This window comes from Lycorma delicatula, chromosome 3, assembly GCF_047948215.1.
Source record: "Lycorma delicatula isolate Av1 chromosome 3, ASM4794821v1, whole genome shotgun sequence".
Classification (NCBI taxonomy): Eukaryota; Metazoa; Arthropoda; class Insecta; order Hemiptera; family Fulgoridae; genus Lycorma; species Lycorma delicatula.
In genome coordinates, this window is record NC_134457.1 from 51,396,656 (window position 1) to 51,420,033 (window position 23,378).

The 23,378-nt window shown below is 28.4% G+C and overlaps 1 protein-coding gene across 6 annotated transcripts in view; it reads right to left on the minus strand.

Annotated features, from left to right (window-relative positions):
- The window catches only part of LOC142321589 (uncharacterized), a 74,473-nt gene that overhangs the window by 40,938 nt on the left and 10,157 nt on the right, over positions 1–23,378 (minus strand). For all 6 annotated transcript variants that reach the window (XM_075359806.1, XM_075359805.1, XM_075359804.1 and 3 more), the window contains exons 4-5: positions 19,644–19,787; positions 17,288–17,435 (exon numbers count right to left, since the gene is read on the minus strand). In XM_075359806.1, coding sequence (XP_075215921.1) covers positions 17,288–17,435; positions 19,644–19,787 — 292 coding nt within the window. The remainder of the gene's footprint in view (positions 1–17,287; positions 17,436–19,643; positions 19,788–23,378) is intronic.

Sequence of the window (23,378 nt, forward strand, 5' to 3'; positions counted from 1 at the left end):
CATCTTTTCAAACAGGTTTTTGCTATCCCATAAATTTAATACTACTACAAATTTATAAAACAGTTTAATCCTACAGCACAAGGTTGTATAACATAAAGTATTATTTACTGTGCAGCAGATTTTCAGAGCAATTATGTAAACTGATGTCCGATTGATTAAACCAGTTTTCATTAAACTGCTGCTTAAACACATTACATTAAACAATAACTACATTTGACAAAGACTTTCTAAATAAAAAAATTATGTGCACCAATAGAAATTTAATCAGAACTTTATACAATCGGTAAATAAATTATTAGGAATTACAGTCATGACTTGGTTGGAATCAAGAATAAGATTTAAATTATAATTCATTATAGTTTATAATAGTGACAATATTTTTTTTAAAATTGCTATTTTAATCAAACAGGACAATTTTAATTTAATCGGGAAAAAGAATCGAAAGAAATTTTCTCGTTCTGTTCATTCTAGAGTTTAAATTGGGCCTTCCAGGAAAGATTAAATGAGAGTCAGCTTTCTCAAACTGATACAAACTAAAGCCCACTCTGGCTAACATTAGAGTGTGCTAAAATTTGTGTGAACAGTAACACAGTAACATTAACTAATTATTTAAAAATAATTTTTTTGAAGTTTTCAATTTTTAAAACCTTTTAAAACCAAAACCTTTTTTTAAAGCTTTTGAGATCTAAATAGTATAAACAATATTCCAACCAAATGATAATATTATGTATTATATTAAAACTAATGTTTTACAGGTAATATGATGACTTAATTCAAGTACAGCTGACAATTAAAGAGGGTCAACAAATCTAGTAAACAATCAAATAATAATAGCAAAATGGAAATTCAGTCTTAAACAAAATTTTACTATAAATCAAAATTATTAAATAAAATAAATGTATTATTGATGATTTTATGTATTATATATGGTTATGTAAACATAATCATTTTTTTTCCATAAAGATAAACAATCTATTTTATTATTCCCACTTTTAATTACATCAAACAAAATTATTTATAATTAATAAATATTTTATAAAATCCATCCTAGCAGGAGAATAAATTGATAAATAAATTATAAATTAATATTTATAATGTTGCCTATAGTTTAATATTTCTCTGCTTAAGTGTTTCTATACTGTTAGCAACAATGCCATTAACACTAAATTTTATTATTAGAAAAAATTAAATAATAATTAAAATAAAAATAAATACAAACAATAATATTTTCTCAGCAGAGTAAATTTAAAATTGAATTCAAAGGGGGCATTACAGCTTTTTTATGATTATATTAATATTTTTTATTATAATCAAAAAATTAAATACTATCATTGTTGTTGAAAAAGTAGTTGACGCTACAGAAAGGGCACCTACCTCCAATAAGAAATATGAAAATATGTTAAATTATTTATTAATATTATTTATGTATTTACACATCATAATACTTATTTTGCATCAACTGATGTGAAAGCTAAATTGTCTTAATCCATTTTTGATGTTTAATACAGCTTTTTAATGATCTTTAATAAGTAGATGTAGTAGTGTTTGTATCTTATATATTATATTTGTGGGAGTCATGTATTTATTTGTCTACAAAGTGTAAACTATAGCAAGTTGATGAAATCACTTGCTAAGATTAATATTTAAATCCTTTTTGCTTCTTCATCAGCACATTGTAATTTTATAGAACCTTATGATGGCATTTTAATATTACAAAGGCATTCAAAATTTACTTGTTAAAGGTTCATTGTTCTTATAAATTTTTAATGGTTTTAGCTCAATTTCTATATACATAAAATTGAATAAAGAGAAACAAACAACCATACGAAATTAAAAAAAAACCAATAAAAACTTTTCTTTAAGATTTTAAATATACAAAAATTTATTTTTAAGAAAATGATAAAGAAATATGACTGAAAATAACCTTTACAGGACAAATTTTAGGTATTTTGGCTAACAATTCACTCACTTTATATGACTTAGGTTTCTTAGAAATTCTATTGTTAATTAAGTTTACTTGGAAGTTAACAGCATTTCAGCAGGAAAGATTCTGAACTGAAGAAGAGATGCTAGAGAAGCAATGAGTGACTACCGTAAAATGACAAAAATTATTCTTATATATTTTTGTCTTATATAATGTAAGAATGTTTGGAAAGTAACATCTAATAGATGTGAAATAAGTGAAAGCATATATACTATAAATGGGGAGATCTTAAAGCAGAAAGAATTTCTCTAAACGGTTGGCTCTTTTTCTTTTTTTTACAAGGGTTGTTCAATAATAAAACAGACAAATGGCAACAGCAGAACATTTAATAGAAAAAAAAGAAATTGTTTAATATTCAAGAAGACACTCCTGATAAAAATATCAGCTGTTTGAAAAGAATTTCCATTATTATACCCCAATTATCAAAAGCAAAAGACCATTTGAAGTTTTGACTGAAGCTTTGAAAAATCGCATTAATAACCTCATTTACAAGGTCAGATGCTTAAAATTCGGGAAATTACTGAAATTCATAGTGCAAGTATTGTCACTGTCCATTTCATTATCCACGGATAAACTGAAATATCACAAAAAAAAATTAAAGAAAGGTTCTGAGACAGCTAATTTAAAATCACAAGAAGAGTTTTTCTTAGATTGTATAATAAACTTATGATGAAACACACATTCATCATTTTGAGCTGGAATCTAAATATCAGTATATGGAATTGAAGCATCTGAGTTTACCTGCCAAAAAAAATAAAAATTTACAAGTCAGCTGGTAAAAGTGATGATATTCAGCATAACAATATTTTGGGACTGTAAATGATCAATTTATTGTGATTACTTGGAATAACAATGTATAATCAAAATTGAGTAATAGTGTTACATGCTAGAAAAGTGAAACCCACAATAAGGAGGAAATATCCTGATTCTCTCTCAAAATGTGTAAATATTCTGGATGATTATGCCTGCCCTGTACCACTCAAAAGACGTGGGAAGCTATTCAAAAGTAGTGTTGGAACATGTAGATACATCCACCTTATAGATCCAATCTCGCTCAATCAAGACTTTTGTTTGGTATTCTAAAGAATTTTTAAAGAACTAAGTTTAACAACAATGAGCAGGTCAAGAATAGCTCAGACATCAAATTGAACAGTCCTTTACCACTAGAGTAAGAAAGCTCACAGAAAGATGGGGTAAGTGCCTAAAAGTAGACAAAAATTAGGTTAAAAAATTGCATTAGTCTCATTGCAATTTTTTTTAAAATCACTTGTCTTCTTAATTATTGAACAACCCTCATATTACGTTACAGGGGTAGTACAACTGTGATTAGTGTTATATCTAATGTTATATCTAATCAGAGTAGTATAGCTCTGATTAGTGGGATTTTTACCTCAAATACTTTACATGCATTACAGTCATAATAAAAAGTATGACAGATTCTGTAAAGGAACAAATTAATGTACCTATCCTGTTAGTAGCAATGTAACGTAGTGTATACGTGGCAACTTTATGTTTATACAAATAAAATCAGAAAAAGCCTATTAAAACAACTTTTCAACTAATTATTTCTGTCCATCTCAAGCTTTATGAACAACCTACATTTAATAATTGATTATTACTGGTAGGAAAGCAGGCTTGTACTTAATTATTTTTAGTTCAATTGAAGTACATTTTTCTTAATGAAAATTTATAAGATTAATTAAAAAGGAGTCAGTACTATGAACACTAAAACATTATAAAAATGCTATTAACAAAACTCATGATAAAAGTAAGAATTTAGTATTACAATAAAAATAAGGGATTAGAAAATTTTACAACAGAGATAAAACATTTAAAAAAATAAAATTGTATATATAAGCCAAATTTAACAGAAATTTATTTGACGACATTAAGAGCAAAGCTTTCCTTAAAAAAAAGTAATTTACATTTAAAAAACCAACACAACTTTTGTAATCTACAACTCTTGTCATCTTGATTCTAGGTATCTTAAATACTACAATTTCTAAGTAAAGAGATTTTAAAATACTTAAAAAATAGATTAATTTCAAAATTACAAAAATAAAAATATACACACACTACTGCAACAAGTTATAAGTGAATTCTGAGTAATCTGACATAATTTATAAAAAAGAAGAAGAAAAAAGATAATTGTACCTTAACCCTTGACTGGTTAACACACATATTTTCTATGTTGTGAGTAACATGTATCTGTGAGACGTATACTGTACATGGCAAAAATTGATTTCTGGAGTGAATTATTGAATAAAACTTTTTTAAACTAAATCGTTTTATTTGAATCATTACAAAAAATATTTACCACTATATATAAGGAAAAAATTTACAAATTAAATGGATTTTTTTGTTTAAAATTAAAATCAGAACCCGTAATCCAAAACTACTTTTTTACACTAGGAGCACAAGAATTACACACTTGAATTACAACATTCTAGACAAGACAGATTTTCACATTTTATACATTTGTATGCTGTTTGCTTTTTTTGATAAGAATACCTGCATGTTTTTCTTTTGGGAAACTTATCACAAATTTCCTGAGAACTGCTGGCCCCCAATTTCTTCAGGCTTTACAAGAATATATTTACAATTTTTTTAAAGTCGTCAGGAAGATCTGGAATTGAGAAACGATATTGCACCTGTTTTTTTATTAAACTATTTGCTAATAAATTTATAAAATCAAATCAACTCACCAATGGCATCTCATGATAGCTAGCATAGATATTGCCAGAATTTACAAGACTAACCACAATCATGTTGAAAAATATTGTCAGGGACCACTGTCTTGATCATCTATTAGGTGAATAATTGGCAATAATCTTGTCTAAATTATCCACTCCTGATTTTGTTGAATTATAAAAATTTTATTATTTCTGGTTTATTATTAGATTCATCTGTAAATTTGGAATTGTGCATTGAAGATATCAACCTGACTAATTTACTTTGTTTTGATACATATGATAAAAGTGTTACATTTTTACAACAACCATATAAACTTGATCCCACTGATATTTTTTTGTTAAGTAGAAATTCAGGTGGAATCTCTCTTGTTTTATTTCTTAACGTGCTAACATAAGTTAGATTGATGTTTTTTTAATTTACAAACTATTTCCAATGACGAAAACCAACTGACATTTTGCTTGGAGGGGGCAATAGGTTTTGTTAGCTGAATATTGCTTTGTGATGGTTTACTTAATTTTTGTTCTTCACTTGACAATGTAAATCCATCACTGTTTTTTCCCAAGTACATATATGCATTACACAACTAGGAAGTATGTGTATCCGTCAAGCTCATTATTTTGAGTCTGTACTTTGCTGGTTTATTTGGTACATAAAGTGCAAACTACTATTTGTGTAATCATCTCGTTGGCAAACAAATGGCACCATACTTCTTCAACATTAGGATTTTTGCCAAGTGATTTTGCATTTGATCACAAAGCAGGAAGTTTAATCTTCATAACATTTTTGGCTGAGGTCTTTATAAACTTTGTCTCAGTTGAACACAAAGTAAAATAATCTTTTTTTCCAAAAAAAATACATTGGTTCACTTCCACAACTTTTTGAATAACCATCACCAGAGTGGCCAGGAACCACATCTTCTACTAAATTTCCACTGAACCTTTCATTCACCTCATCCTCAATGTCTTGCTCATCTAATTCGGACTCACTGTCATGTTCTGAATGTTCTATTTCATCCTCAGCATTGTAGGAATCATCTGAATTAAATTCTTCATCACTCAGATCTACCTCTTCTTCAGGAAGAGCAACTATTGACATTAATATACCTTGTTCTAGCCAAAAATTTTGTTCTAGCCAAAAATATACCTGCCATGCTGAAAAAAAAAAAAAAATTGATGTGTACCAAATTGAAATTTATATATTTGCACTAATTATGGTTAAAAAATTTATTTTGCAAATTTTTTTCTGCAAGCATATTTTTTGTAATAAACATACAAGGGTTATTTTTTTTAAGGTCTGGGTCTGATCAGTCGCGAAATAAAAACCCGTACAAAAATCGGTGAACTTTTGCGCATATGTGTTGCGCAGCGTCTCTAGTATGGCCTTCAATTATGCGGCATCACTTCATTTAGTTCTGAACACACAGCTAGCACGTAAACATGTCTACAACAATAGCATCTCCCGCCAAGTGTGAAGTGAGTGCGGTAATCCAATTTCTTCAGGCTGAGGGGTGTAATGCAGCAAAAAATTCATCGACGAATAAGTAATGTGTACAGTGAAACTTCAATGAGCGACAGCAAAGTGCGACAATGATGCAGGAACTTTAAAGCATGACATACAGATGTTCATAATGCAGGCAGCCAGGGAAGGAAGCGAGGGTCAACCGATGATCTCGTTGAGCGAGTGGATAAGGCAATTCGAGAAAATCGTTGGTTCACAATTTCTGTATTGAGTGATTCGTTTCCTGAAATTTCAAGATCAGCTCTCTACACCACTGTGACTGAGAGACTTCGGTACCACAAACTGTGTGCGAGATGGGTTCCCAAGATGCTGTCCGACCATCACAAAACAATGAGAATAGACGTCTCCCTAACATTTCTCCAGTGCTACCACAATGAAGGAGAAGATTTTTTGAAAAAAACTGTCACAGGGGACGAGACATAGGTCCATTTCGAAACTGAAGAAACAAAAGAACAATCCAAACAGTGGATGCATTCTCCTTCTCCCAGTAAACCAAAGAAGTTCAAGCAAACCTTCTACAACAGAAAGTGTATGGCTACTGTGTTCTGGGACCGGAATGGAGTTCTCTTAGAGGAATTCATGGAACGTGGCATGACCATCACTGCAGCCTCAAACTGCATGACTCTTCAACGTCTATGAAGGCCAATTCAGAATAAGTGGAGAGAGTTGTCATCAGGCATTGTCTTTCTCCATGACAATGCTCGGCTGCACATTGCAGCTGTAACAAAGAAGCTCCTGCAGCGTTTTTGTTGGTAAGTGTTTGATCACTCACCTTACAGCCCGGACTTGGCTCCATCCGATTTTCACCTCTTTGCTCACATGAAACACTGGCTAGGAGGACAACATTTTGCCACAGACATCGAGCTGCAGACCAGTGTAGAAACATGGCTGAAAACACAGGTGGCTCCGTTCTATGATGAGGGTATTGAAAAGTTGGTATCATGCTACGACAAATGTCTAAATCAGAGTGGCGACTATGTAGAGAAATAGTGTAACTATGTAAGTACTTATTACAAATAAAAAATTTTTTATTTTCACTGTGGTTTTAATTTCGTGACTGATCGGACCTTGAAAAAAATAAAAAGACAAAAAAAACTTTTTGTCTTGTAGAAAAACAAAAAGAAAAATTATGCAATCAATAAAGTAATCAGTAAATTGTGGAATCCAGCATTTTTATGCTTGATTCCATGGTAATTAGGAGAGTAAATAAAAATGAAATGTTAACAAAAAAAAGAAAAATACTGTATAAAATATAAAAATAATTGAGAAAACCAAACATAAAAATCCTTAGCAAACACAAACAATTGTAAAACATACCATAGTAGATATGATACGTACCTCATATGTAGCAGAAAACAACATTTCAGGTAATACACGTAGTAAGATGAGCACAAACATCAATATTTTAAGTAACATGCGTCTCTCAGACAACATACTTTTAATTAAGTCCTTTTTGAAATCACACTGCAGAACTGTTTAGCTTGAAACTTCACAAACGTTATTTGCAATGTTTAACCTCAGCATACACTGAAAGTTTTATTTAACAAGTCGCGCTAAATTATAAAACGTGGACAATTAGCAAACCTAAATGTCTGTCAAACATGTGTCACCAGTTAAGGGTTAATACCTTATTAATTAAGAGTGAAAAATGAATGGTAATAATCAACAGTTAATATTATTACTTTATCAATAAAAAAAAATCTTTGATGACATTAAAGTCCACCAATCAATCACTTTTTTTTCTGTGACCTAAATCAATATTTATTATACACAATTTTTTAATGATTATAGATATTTATGTGTAATATTATAATTTGTTTTCTTCAACCAGTTTTCCAGCTACTGACAGGTCTGGGTGTGTATATATAAGGAAATGCAATTACCACTACTGGCTTGCCAAGCCTAATGCAATGCAATTTAAGTATCCTGTAAACATGCATTCTGGAAAGAGACTCAGGTTGACCACTCCTGAGACATGTGATTAATTAAAACCCAACCACCAAAAAACACCAGTATCCACAGTTTAGCATTTAAATCCACATAAAAGCAACTAACTGCCTTTACAAGGACTTGAACCTTAGAACTCTTGACTTTAAAAATCAGCTGATATTGCAATGATGAGTTTACCTACTACACTAATATGGCAAGTTACACTACATATTATAATACATAATATTTTATTTATATAATAATACATTTTATATATATATATATATATATAAAATACGTCCAAAAGTAAAATATCTCCTTTTAAATACATATACAAGGAGAAAAAAGATTATGAAATATAACTCATGTGACAGAACTGTGGCTTATATAAAAGTTTTTCAGTGAACTTAAGTTGATGTAGTTTTTACCTTAAGATTGTGTTACTATTTCCTAGTAATGCAAATTTATGACAATAACAGTCGCTTTATTAGATAATCAATTGAACAAATTGGCTGGTTTATTATTGTAATGATGTTTTTAAAATCAGTAAATTATTTTAAATCAGAATAAAAATAATTACAATGAAAAATATTACTGAAAAATAAATAGAAAATTTGTATTTCTTGTTATAGAATAGCAAACCTCAGTGAAGACAAAAAGGAATCTAAACAGTGAGGATAAAAAAAGAGCAAACTGAATACTATCTTTAGAATACAACTAACTGAAATGATTGAGTTAATTTTAACTGAACTGAAAAAATTAATAATTTTAATTAATTACTGAAAAAAATATTAATTAATTAATTTTCTAAAAATTAATAATTTAATTTTAACTTTTTTTTAATAATAAAAAAATAATTAATATTAATGAATTAATATTTTTTTAAATTTTAATTAATTAATTAATAATTTTAAAAACTAATTAATTTTTTTTATTTTAATTAATAATTTTTTTTTAATTTTTATCTGAAATAAGCTTAAAAATTTTACTTCTCATTCAACACATATATTTCAATACAATTATCATTATATTAATTCAAAGTATTTAGAAGAGAAATACTGATCACATCGAAGGAGAACAATTCTAAAAACTAACATGATAAAAAACCCAACATGACAGAATAGAACAATCAATCTAGAAGATGTGAAAAAACAATATCATAAAATAACTACACTCTATATTCAAAGTTCTGTTGTATTTGTGACAATTTAATCATTAAAAAGAGCTAATGAAATGGAAAAATAATTTAGTGGCTAAAAGTTTCAGAAAACATTAACGACTTTGCAGAAATAATGATAAGTCAGTAAAGACACTACAGAATAAATTCAAAGGTACTATTATCTACAAAGTAGATTGTAACCTTTGGATAGAAACTTAGTTAAAGATAAATTAGAATAATGAAAGCTATCAAAGATATTATAGTAAAGAAAGAAATCATCAGAAATATGTCCAGTAACTTTCATTACTGATTAACTAGAAAAAAAAAAATTAAGTTATTCTGAAGAGAACTGTGCTCATAATAACTAAAAATATATAATAAATAAAGTTAGTAAACTGATAAGAAATTAGTCAACTTGCCAAAAAAAAATTTGTAAATATAAACATAGTATGATATGAAAATCCAACAAGAGAACAAAATATTACTTTCCTGTATATTAACATTTCAGGCCATGCGGATTAAAAACGGCTTTTCTATGTATAAGTAACTTTTAAAAGCAATGAGATATTTTTTATTTTTAAGTTTAACAAATATATTCATTCAAGATAAGAAAACGTAATTTATAAGGGTGGTCCATAATAAAGGTCTTATACACAGCACAACTGGAGAGCTCTGTATTTTTAAACACAATCAAATCTTCTTATTACAAGAGAATACTCCTAAAATACTAGATGATATGATAAAACGGGAGATTAACAGAGCACACAGAATTAAAAAACAAAACTTCTTGGCATGTATGGAAAATGCCTTTTTTATATAGACATTATAAAACTAAAACATTATATATGATAATATATATAATAGATAACATTATATATAGATAATTTTGTCTATTGGATATATTTGATATTACTTTTAAAAAAATTTATGGGTGAGGAAAGTTTATATGCCAGATCAACTTTTTTTCTGCTTCCTGTACACTATTTTTAAAATATTGGTAAAAAACAAAAATTTGTAATATTAAAACAATTCTATATAACTAATGAATGACCTGCTGAAGGAACTGATAAAAATATTACTGGTCCAATATTCTAGAATATTATCCCTTGATTTTTTTTACTAATTAGTTTTAATTTATTCTATTTTTCATCAATTATACATTTGTACAATATTACTACATATTATACATTCTGTGTATAATAACACACACACACAGACACACTTTTATACATTAATTTATTTGTATATTTTTATTTTAACATCAATTATACATCAAAACAATTTATTTGAATCTGTGGATGAAATAGATTGCTCAAATTAATGAAGTCAGTTTAATGTTTCTACTAATTTCTTATGTTCCCTCGTAACGTAAGTAGTATTTATACAACATGAAAAGAACAAATCAGTATGGTCAAAAAATTCAAGCATTCAAAAACAACATAAAATGGTTTTTTTTAATATTATATATATATTTAAAACTTTATCATTAAAAATGCCTGAAAACTTTAAACAAATTCTTATAATGATGCAAGTAGGTAAATAAAAAACTTTTTTGAGGTTTTTGAAGTTACAAAAATAAGTCAATTTGCATTAATAAGTTCATTTTCAAAATGATAAGGTTATCAAAATGGACTAAAGACAAACCATGGCCCTACATCAGATAAAACTTAAATGGTTTGTTTACAAACAACTGATAATTTCAGAGTGTAAATTTTTATCTTGACATATTTATCTGATGAACTATACAGTTTCCTATATATTATAACAATTATCTCAGCTTGATATAACTAAAAGAATAGATATTTGATGCATAATTCAAATGAAATGTTAAGTGTAATGCAGATTAAATCACATAAGAAGATAATTTTTTCTTCTTTATGGACAACCTGAGAGTTTTTTTAGTTCAATAAGAAATGTTTTCAAAGATTAAGTCAAGAACTTACAACCAGTTATTATCTCTTTTTATCAACCATCAAATTTACTATTATCGAAAAGAAACAAGTAAACTTAATAGAACAATCAAAAGACTCCTAGCCAAAACAAGAAAGTAAACTTCCAGTAAGTATGAATTTAAAATTACCCAGATGGTAGAAAAATATTTAAAAAATTAAATTATAGAAAGCCAGGAACAGAAAAGAGCGTATACATTATAAATTAATTGTAAAAAAGAATATAGAATGAGAAAATAAAATATTATTGCAAAAGAGGAAAAAGGAAATCTCATAACTTTAATGCTGATTTTACACACTGGAGATGCCTATGCCATGATTACACAATATATGTATGAAATAACATTATTACAAAATAATAAATTTTAAAACTACGATTTCCAAAAGCCTTTTTCAAAAGAACCATTAAATCATTTGCCCAGATTCAAACTGAATCATTTGTTAAGAGACAAGAAATCAGTGCAACAATGTCAGAAGTAATGTCTTTCTTATTAATTAATAATGAAAATCAGATATAAAAATTATGATCTAAAATTAAATTAACTACATATAAAAACTGTAATTAGTTGAATTTAATATTTACTTTACTTATCTTAAAGATAATAAATAATTTTAATCATTAAAAAAATCTGAAACCTCAAAATATTAATGCTTAAAAAACAAAATATATATACTATTGGACCCGGCAATGCTTCATACTGCCAGAATATTTACCACACTTCCAACTTCACCAATCTCACTATTATATAAAATATTAATAAAAACATAAATAAATAACCTAAAACTTCTTTCACTAAATTTAATGTTATACATATTGAGAGATATCGTCTATATTGATTGTCATTGTCTACATCGATCATTGTCTATGTCAGTATTGACTTCCTCACACAGTTATTATGTGATTAAATGTTATGTTATTAAATATTATGGAACTAATAACACAAAAACACTCCTGGTATAAATAGTAATAAATTGTGGAATTTTCAGCTACATTGGTAAGTAGTTTTTGAGTTGTTATAGCAAACACAAAACGAGTATTGTCTTTTTTATATATACATATAATAAAATCCCAATTATCTGAACTCGGGTTAATCAAAATGTCAATAAATTTAAATAATCTTTACGGTATTCTAGATGAATTAACTTATTAAAAATCACAGAAGCAAACAAATTAAAACCAAAATGCAATAACGTAAGCTGCGTGTAAACAAAAACTATTTCTCTAACCAGAAGCCTAACCATTACTTTACTTTAGACAGGATATTATTGAAGTAACTGCAAGAGTCATTTTCTTATTACGGTATTACATTATTTCTGTTGCAAAGAGTCGAGTTCAATATTGTGGTTGAATGTGTATGGTGTCACTGTCTGTAATTAAAGATAAAATGCAACATTTGTTTCACATTATCTGTGGTAATTTTCATTGTAGAATGGAGAAAAGTTAGCAATAATATTGAATAAAAACATAACCAGTGGTTATAACCATTGAAAAACGATTGAAAGCTGTATGAAGAGTTTAACAATGGTACTTTAGATGATATGGCTAGAGATTTTGGTGCCGATATTTCCATGGTTTCAGACTAGATTAAATACAGAGACAAACTTAAACAGTGAACAAACTTAAGACATCGAATAGGAAAACAATGAAACAGTCAGAATATGGAAAACTAAATGACTCTGTCATTTTGTGGTTCATGCAGAATAGGAGAAAAAGGACTTCTGATATCTGGCATTATGATTAGGAAAAGGCTAGAATATTAGCAGAAATGTTCGGTGTGTGAACTTTCTTTATGGCCAGTTCAGGATGATTGGACAGGTGGAAGACCAGATAAAAAATTCATCAAATATTTGTGATGAGCAGTTATTGGTTAATAAAAATGCAGCTAATTTTTCAAAACTGAATTTAAAAAACTAACAGAGGGTTATGCAAAAGACCAACTTTTTAATGATGATTAATCTGGACTATCTTATAAGTTATTACCCAAGAAATTATTTAAGAGGTGAAAAATTAGCTCTGGGTCATAAAATGAGCAAGGACAGAATAACAGTGTTAACATGCAGTAATGCTTTAGAAAATTTTAGCTTCCCATTAATGGGTATCAGTAAATTGAATAACCTTGGGTAATAAAAAATTTTTCAAAAATGCATTTCTCGCATATTACACGAATAAAAAAAATGGGTGGATATCATGCGATTTATTTGAAAAATGGTTTACTGACAAAATTTCTACACAGCATTGAAAGGTTTTTAGCTAATAAAAATTTACCTCTAAAAGCGATTTTATTTGTCGACAATGCTGCAGTGCAACCACAAAATTTGGCAAGTGTTGATATTTGTGTGAAATTCTCTCCACCCAATGTTAAAAGCCTATTGCTACCAATGGACCAAAGTATTTTTGCAGTTTTTAAATGACATTATCGTCGGTTATTTTTTTTGCATTATTATGGTTTGTTGAACAAAGCAATGAGTTGACACCAAATGATTTAACGTTAATTAAATATTGGCGCGACAGAGCGGCAACAAAACAGGTAGAAAAGCAAAACCAAAAAAATTTCCTGATTTTTTCTGAAAAAGATAATTAAAAGGATATTGTAAATATTTTTATATTTAAATGCTTAAGTAAAAGGTTTTCAGACAAAATAATGTTGTTTTTTCAATGAAGTAGCCTTTTCCTGATTATTTTGCAAACCTGGCTAATCCAAAATTTTCAATAATTCAAAATCAGCCCAACCCCATTATTTCAGATAACTGGGATTATACCTTTAATATAATCTGTAAACATACAGTATGATATTGGTAATTACTTTCAACTGAATTTTTAATTTAAATATAAATCTAATGTATATAATTGAGTACAAGTAATAAAAAAAATTTCTTATAATTACAAATAAATAAAAGGTAAAGACATGCAACTAATATAACTTACTGGCATCCCGTTCTTTCCATCCTGATAATAGCAGAATTTGAAAACGAAACACAGAAATTTAAGATAACTAGAAAGATCTCAAAATAAGTAAAAGGAAACATAACTTATTTAATATGATTAAACAAACAAATATTTTGTGCATGTTGAGAATTGAAGAATTAATTTATCTGCAAATCATCAGATTTTTGAGTACTACTATTAGTTTTATAAGAATAATTGCACTACAGAGGTGGAGATACACAACAGCTTATGTTGATGAGTTCAGCTTTTTAAGGAATTTCCTGGCCCAGAGTTGCTTTTAAGAATACTATCATGTGTTCTTGATCTTGTACTAATTTGTCTTTCTCTCAAAACTTTTCAAAATTTAACATTGTACTGTACTGGTGGTTTAATATCTTGTGCTGATGCATTCAGCACAAGTCAGAAGCTTTACTGTTATCCAAAAAATAAGAAAGTTATACACTAAAATTCCTTTTTAATTACCATATTTATTCGAGTACCCCCTGCACTTTTTTCTTGGAATTGCGAGAGAAAAAATAAGGGTGCGGGGCTTACTTGAAGCATAGCCTTTAGCCAGGATAATTTATGTAAAGTAAACGTTTCCTTAGAAGTACCTAAATTCAATCACATAAATATAGTTACATTAAGCTTTTGTTTATCAATACCGAATGCTGCTTATACAGAATACAACCTTAATTATTAACATCCTGTTCATATATCAACAGGAACGAAGTTACGGTATTTTTATAAAACTGATTCATTCTGTATAGACTGCATCCGCTTCTAATGACACTACAGTTACAGTATCAGTTACCCATCATCGTTTTGTCTATTTGCCATAGTCATTGTACTGTTTGTATATGTAGACGGTTATGTGCATTTCATCTGTTTAGTTTATCTTATAAAGCATTAAAATGAGTACACAAGAACAGCATCTTCTATCTTTTACAGTAAATGAAAAACTGCGTGTTACAGAAGAGGCTGAAAAAATTGGAAACCGGGTGGCAGGAAGAAAATTTGACGTAGATGAAAGCTGCATTCAAGACTGGCATAAAAAGAAACAACTTCTGGTGAAAGGCACTAGTAATAAAAGGGCTTTTCGTGGCTTAAAACCAAAATACACAGACATAGGAAAAAAATTGTATGATTTTGTTATGGAAAAAAGGAAACACAGTTATGCTGTCACAACAGAAATGTGTCAATCATATGCTGGTGAAATCGCTAAATCATTGAAAAAAGTTGATTTTAAAGCAAGCCGTGGATGGATAACGTTTTCATGGATTTTTTGCATGAAAAGATTTGTTAATACAACGAAAGACGACCATTTCTCAACGACTTCCAGACGCTTATGAACAAAAAATACTACGTCTTCACATATACATAATAAATCTTAGAAAAGATAAAGGCTATTTGCCTTCTCAAATAGGAAATGCTGATCAAACCCCTGTATATTTTGAAATGCCATGACAAAACCGTAAACAAAATAGGTGAAAAAAGTGTTACGATTCGCACTGGTGGTAATGAAAAACAAAGGTGTAGTGTTATGCTTTGCATTACTTCTGATGGATCACAATTACCTGTGTACATTGTTTTTAAAAGAAAAACTCTTCCTACCTTACAGGTAAATGGAGTTATTATCAGAGCACAGGAATCAGGTTGGATGGACAAAACCTTAATTTTAGATTGAATCAGGTGTGTATGGCAAAAGCGATCAGGAGATTTACTTAATAAAAAAAATACCGGTATACTAGTAATGGATAGTTATCAGGGCATACGACTGATAAAGTGAAAGACATTTTAAAATATGGTGTGACAGACCAAGTAATAATTCCAGGAGGATTGACATCTCTATTGCAACCACTAGATGTCTGCATTAATAAACCGTTTAAATCTGCATTAAAACAACTGTACAATAAATGGATGGCTGATGAAAACTTCTTTCTCACGCCTACAGGAAGAATCAAATGCCCAGATTTTAACCAGATTTGTGTTTGGATAAAAGATGCTTGGGAAGGTATTTCCATGGAATTAGTAAGGAAAAGTTTAAAAAAATGCAGAATATCTAATGAACTTGATGGTAGTGAAGATGATCACCTTTGGCAGAGCGATGTGGAGACTAACTCTTCTACAGACATTGATAAAGACAGTGATTAATTAAAAATAAAATCCCATATTAAAAAGTGTATTGAAATGATCCTTTTCACCTTTCTTTTCGTTTTACTGGCCTACTGATTCTGAACTAAACTAATACTTACGGTAATTAATTATTAATGTAATATTAATATTGTAATTTAAATGGACAAATTAAATGCTTTACTTTCTGAATATGTCCGTATTTACGTATTTTTTTATCATATCTATTGCACTTTAAAATACCGGTATATAGTCGATTTTTTTTTTAGATTTTCGGTCAGGAAAATTGAGGTGCAGGGCTTATTCGTGGGCGGGGGGTACTCGAATAAATACGGTACTTTCTTCTTCCGATATATTTTCAAGAATATATCTGATGCTGTGGTATGAAGTCTCTTTTAATATATCTATATGAAAACTGGGCAACTAGAAAAGAAAATGAATTTACAACTGCATACAAAGCAGTCTGAAAAATTAAACATAACTGGCAAAAATCAAACACACTGTTGCAGATGGTTCCAAACTTTTCAATCAAGCAGTACTGATACTTTGAACTATAAATTCTGTAGACAGACGTGATTTCATTTAACAGATTTACAATTCAATATGATTAAACAAACAAATATTTTTAATAATAAAACACACTTATCAACTTAAATTTCACACGTCATAAATGCAATTTGCATAATGAAAAGTTTTTCGCATTGGTAGAATTATCTAAGAGAAGAATAGTAAAATCTATATTTTTTTAATATATTTCTAATAATCCTGTAAATTAAAAAGAAATATCCATCTTAATGCTATTAAAAAAAATTTTTTATGTGAAAAATAAAAAGTTTTCTTAGGACAAAAAAATAAATAAATAAAATAATTTGAATAAATTATTTTATACATAACATATATTCTGCATGACAGTTTATAATAGCAATAATAAAATACAAACATTAAAAGAAAAATACAAATAATTAGGTAAGAAGTTACTTGAAATAATTATTTACCTAATTTTGTGGCATTTTCCTCTTCCACTTTACGAGCATTTCTAGTTGTAGTGCAATAATCAGTCTCATTAAAAACAACTCGTCTAAACTCAGGATCAGATGTAAATTCTTTATATGCACTATTCTCTTCTGATTTTTTGAATAACAACTGGAAAGAAATAAAATAATGTATAAAAAATATTTCCATAAAACCTTCCTGTTTGGATATTTATGGTATACACAAAAATAACTAATTTTTGTCATTTCATAGTATAAACATCCAGGATAAAATATACAAAGAAATGTTGAAAGATACACCAAAACATGTTGAGTGTTGTAACATTTCAAAAAACAGTATTCTGTTGTACTACTAAGTAGTGTATACCGTATGGGAGAAGAAAATCCAATGTACTTATGGAATTTAGTATACAGAATTTGTAATAGTTAAAAATTATTTTGGCTTTCTATGAATTAGCTACACATTTATTAAATCTGATGAATTATTTAGAAGGCATTCTATAGTGTAGTGTGCTTCAACAACTAGCTTATGTTATGCTATACACCACTGCTCTAAATTCTAATTAAATAGTAGTAAGACCAAAATGAAAAGTGTTATGAACTCAATCTAGAATCAACTTACTGCAAGCCGAAGTATCATTAGTTCAGTTGATGCAATAAAATAAATGTGCAAATAGTCCAATCCAACAATAATTTTAATATGAATACTCAAAAACTATTTTAATGAAGGAAACCTCTTTATTTTCCTCAGTTTTTGACAAAGTTATGTAAAATTAAAGCTTAAAAAATATGTAGATTTCCATGAAAGCAATATTACTTGGACTCAAAACATTATGAATTGCAGTAATTTTTCATAAGAAAGATGTTGATTGGTTGATATACTGTTGATGCATTATATAAAGATAACCTTAAGAGATCAGTATTCTGATACTGTTCTTTTTATTTTACACTCTTATTGCTCACAGGTAACACTTTAAAAGTACATTTATTTTTTTATAAACAGAAACAATTTTAAATATAAATTTATGTAGACATAATATATAGGCTTTTTGTGTGAACTACCCTGCAGAGGTTAACCTAATTATTGCTAAATACCCTATGCTTCAAAATGAATGTCAGGGTTTTTGACCTCTGGGTGGAGGGTTTTTCAAGAAATGCTTACAACTCATCCATATCATTTATAGCTGTTACAAGGTCTAAAGCTTACAGATTATGGTTTGCGTGCTAGCTTCACAAATGAAATGATGCACATGAAGATGAAGACTTTCTTTATCGTGTCATATTTCACATAAACACTCATAATGTGCAAATTTGGGGATCAGAAAATCCTCATGTTATATTGCAGTATCAATAACACTCCCCAAAACTGAATGTTATCGTCAAACAGTATGCAGTGAGATCTGTGCTATGTGAAATGTCACACCATCTTGTTGAAACCATAGCAAGTGTAATTAGCATTGTGCTACCTTAGCACTGGTAAGAGAAAATCATCCAGCATGGTCACATAACGCTCAGATGTTACAGTTACTGTTGCTCCTTTGTTGTCTTGAAAAACATATGGTCCGAAAATCCCAAATGAACTTATTTCACACCAAATTGTCACCTTCTCGCTGTGCAAAGGAGATTGATGCAGTAAATGTGGGTTTTCCTGTGCCCAATATCTGAAATTTTGCTCATTGATGTATCCACTAAGATGGAAATTGGCCTCATCTGACATAATTAAATTGGATAAAAACTCTTCTACTTCTTCCTATATTAAAATGATGCCTAAACTCATGTTGTGTTACAGTAATCACCATTTTTTAAATAAAAAAAAGCACGTAACAGCAAACGCACGATCCTCACTAGACCAATGCTACATGGTGACTGAAGGCTTTGGATTGCTGTACAAGCCAACCATTCAAACACCGCACTATCTACCAGTGTATGTTTATGGCGCCAATTTTAAATCATCTAATCAATTTTGCAGCACTCTTTATAAAATATTTCAATCAAGTCACAAATAAAACAAAATGAAAAAGAAAAAGGAGCAAAAAAACGATTAATCTATTTTTTGTTATAATACATAAGATTAGTTAGGTTTAAGTTAAATGATTAGACATTTGTAAGATATCAATGTACCCTAACCAAACATAACCTAATGTTCTGCTTCGCTCACTAACTTTGTCTAATTAACATGAAATATACAAATAACAAACAACTTATTAATAAGAAAATTAATATTGAAACTAAATACAAAATGGTATTGAATTAAATAGTGATACCATTTTAGAAAATGGTAGTGAATTAACAGAAAACAACCAAGAATTGGTGTGTAATTCCACTTTAAATTATAATATGAGAAATTTTATTTGCACACCTTCATCATAGTATACATGAAAAATATCACTATACCAATGGTATACATTGGCATAATGATGCCCATTGTACTTCCACCCTTTGGAGCTGGTACAACATGACCTGCACCACCCATTGGAGGACGCATACCTGGTATTGGTGGAGGCTGGAACAAAACAATTTTTCATTATTATTAAAATAACCATTATATAAACTAATAATTTTATTATTAAAATGCTAAGCAGAACTTTAGAGAAACTGAAAGTGTGATACTCTAATTATCAAACCTCACTGAACTAAATGAATTTTGGTAATCTTAATAAAAATTCTAAAAACTAATCATCATTAACAATATAAATAAAATTACAAAAATTCATTAAAAAAATGCATTTACTTATAGAAGTATATATTTTATATTAACTTAACACTCTACGTCAAAAAAAAAAAAAAACATTTTGAAATGTTACACATTTCCCAAAGCATTAGGAGTAGTGAAATCCCATTTGAAATGAACATGATTTTTCTATAAACATTATTTCTAATTTCATTATTTTTCATTTTTATCTTTTATCTTATCTTTTTTATTTTTATTTTTGTGATATTTTACTACAAGAATGCTCTGAGAGGAAAAAAATGTTTTCATTGGAAAGAGGTTGGAATCTCAGTTCACAATTGAAAAAAAGTCTTACAAAAGTTCTATAAATGTTACAAGCATTATTTTCTCCAATTTTTTCTCTGTTAAGAAACACCTGAGTGAGAACAACTAATTTTTTATTGGCAAGAGAATGCAGATACTTTCCTGGCAATATCACCGCAAAATCACTTAAAAATTAAGTCATATCTAACATTTCAATCAGGATTCATTTACTACATTTCATTATAATCTTTAAGACACTTCTTATGTGAATTCCAAACAACTGAGTAGGAATCATAAAAAAATATTTAAGTGGGGTTTAATCACAATAGATGTAAACTGAGATGATGGGTGTGCGTGCACTAACATATACATCACCACCACACACCATCTCGGCCTTTCATCCTGAGGTCTCAGGTTCGAATCCTAGTCAGGCATAGTATTTTCACACACGCTACAAATCATTTCATCTCATCCTCTAAAGCAATATCTAATGGTGATCCTGGGGGTTAAAAAACACCACATACATATATATATATATATACACACACCCACACAACTAATTAATTTTTGTTACTTATCTAATAAAAAAATCATAAATTAAATATAAAATAAAGAATGCAACTTTAAAGACGTATACATTGAAAATGAATTTAATATGTACATTCTTCAAATAACTTATATGTGAAAAGGTCAGAAATAACAACAGAAGCCAAGCAAGTTATTTCAAGCGTTGTTGATTCTTTAATGTATAAATGAAATATGTAGCAATATGATGCAACAACACTATTATTTTAAACCTACTGTTTACATTACTGGATAACAATGGGCACAAAAATCAATGAAATTTGGTTCAATCAATGAAATATATAAGAAAGTAATCACTGATATGAAAAAAAAAAATTGAAAATTGTATATAAAAAGATGTAAATTAGTTTATAGTACAATTATAAGCCTTGTTTATTCACAAATTATGTCAAAAAATAAAATAAATTACAATAAATATAGGTATGACTCAAGTACAACTAAGTTTGAATTACTTTTAGTATAAAAAATAAGACAAATTAAAAGGTAAACCAAAGATTTTTATATGAAATTATGATGAAAAATATTGGTTGTATAATGTATTGATATAGTTAATTCTTATTTAGAAAAAATAAATATGTAAATATGTTTATACATAATCTTAAACAAATATATTTGGTTACTGATAAATTAATTGGTTTGATCAAGTTTATTAATAAAAATATAAATCAAAATTCACTCATTTTTCAGGTATTATTTTTTGTTGAGAAGTGGCTGATTATGTAATATTTAGAAATAAAAATACTTCTACAAATACGCTTGAATCTTCTGAAACATAAAATAAAATTGATTTTAAAGAATTTTATTTTTGAAACCTGAATTGTAGGCTCTCTAAAGAAAAAATTTCAAACTACATCACGGAAGCCTCTACTTAAATGAAAGCAATCTGTTTATTATCTCTAAACATTTCAAATAACTGGAAAGTGTCACTTTACAAGCAGACATAGTACAGAGAATGTAAAATTATAATAAATTTATATAATTAAATTTTCATCAATCACAATGCATAAATACTATTACCAAAAAAAGTACTACTCATAATTTAATAATACAAATATATTAATTTTTTAAATATATTGTAATCTACATGTAAATCTTGTACTTCAGTCCAATTTTGAAAATTAAACAGTTATGATTTATTTAGTAATAAGACAATAATTTCCAACCTTTTTATTTAAAATTTAATAGTTCATCTAACAATCCAATTCGAGGCAGATGTAAAATAAATGAGATAATGAATTAAACTGAGGCTGTTCAAAGATTGATGCAGAGCAAAAGAGAAATCATCAATAACAAATGAATACAGTAAGCCAGCAGTGTCAAAACAGATAACAATATCAAACTGTAAGATATGGGTTGCAATTATTTCAAATTTTGATTGTACATTTATTTTTAACATTTTACTGACCAAAATTTGTGAATAAAATGAAAAAAAAAACAGAACTGCTATTGAAATGAAATAATACTCATCCCTTAAAAATAATTTTTAAGCATTAAAATGTATTGAATACAATCATAGAATGTATGAGTATAACACATAATACTAAAATTATAAAATTAAAATTATCAATAAAAAAAATCAATTTGGACAAATGTAGATGGAAATCTTATAAATGAACAAGGTGGAATTTTTATTTTTAAGATCCAGTTGAATCAGTACATCAAATTAGATTGCAGTAAATATTAGTAATAGAGTGGTTAGTAAAAGACTCGCTTGTTTGGCAAAGATATTCGGGCTGTTGTATTAATAGAAATGCACGACAGTTACTGGGCCAAGACTTAACTCACAGTCATTATAATTAAAAAATTTCTTCCCAACAGAAATGTAACATCTCTTACAGAGTAATATTATTAAATAAATAAAATTAAAAAGTCATTAAAAAAAGTTAAAGAATTATGTAAATAATTTTCATACAAATAAATACATACAAATAATTCTTTTTCTTATTATCATCAAACGCACATGCAGGCGTTCACAAATACACATGCGCGCGCGCACACGCACACACACAATGTTAAACAAATACAATACCATAAATTAAAAATTAAATCCTGAAAATTTAACATTAAAATTAGAAAAAAGAACAATGCTTAACTAATAGATGTAATAATCACTTTTATTTAGCTCAAGCTTCGATTTATCCACTAGTTTCCATTTCATCTATGCTTATTTTGTGGGCACGATGCACACTTTACTGTATTAAAGAAAAAAATTATGTTACATTTTTTGCGAATAGAAAATAAGCTTTTTGAGGAAAACACCACTTTTTCTATAAAATCTGAATGTGAAATTTGACGTCTGTTCAAAACCTAACCGACTGTCGACTGTGAAAAAACATTGTTAAACTTCTAATCCTATTTTTCTTCAAAGTAGTCCCCTATTGACTCCACATTATTAATCCGATGTTCTTTCCATTTCCGTAGGTTTCTATTGAAACAGTTACCAGTTGTGCTGTCGCGTTCGTCATTACGCACCCCTGCTGTCAACCTGAGAACCTTTTGGCGACATATTCAGCTTCTGAACTACTAGACATCGCA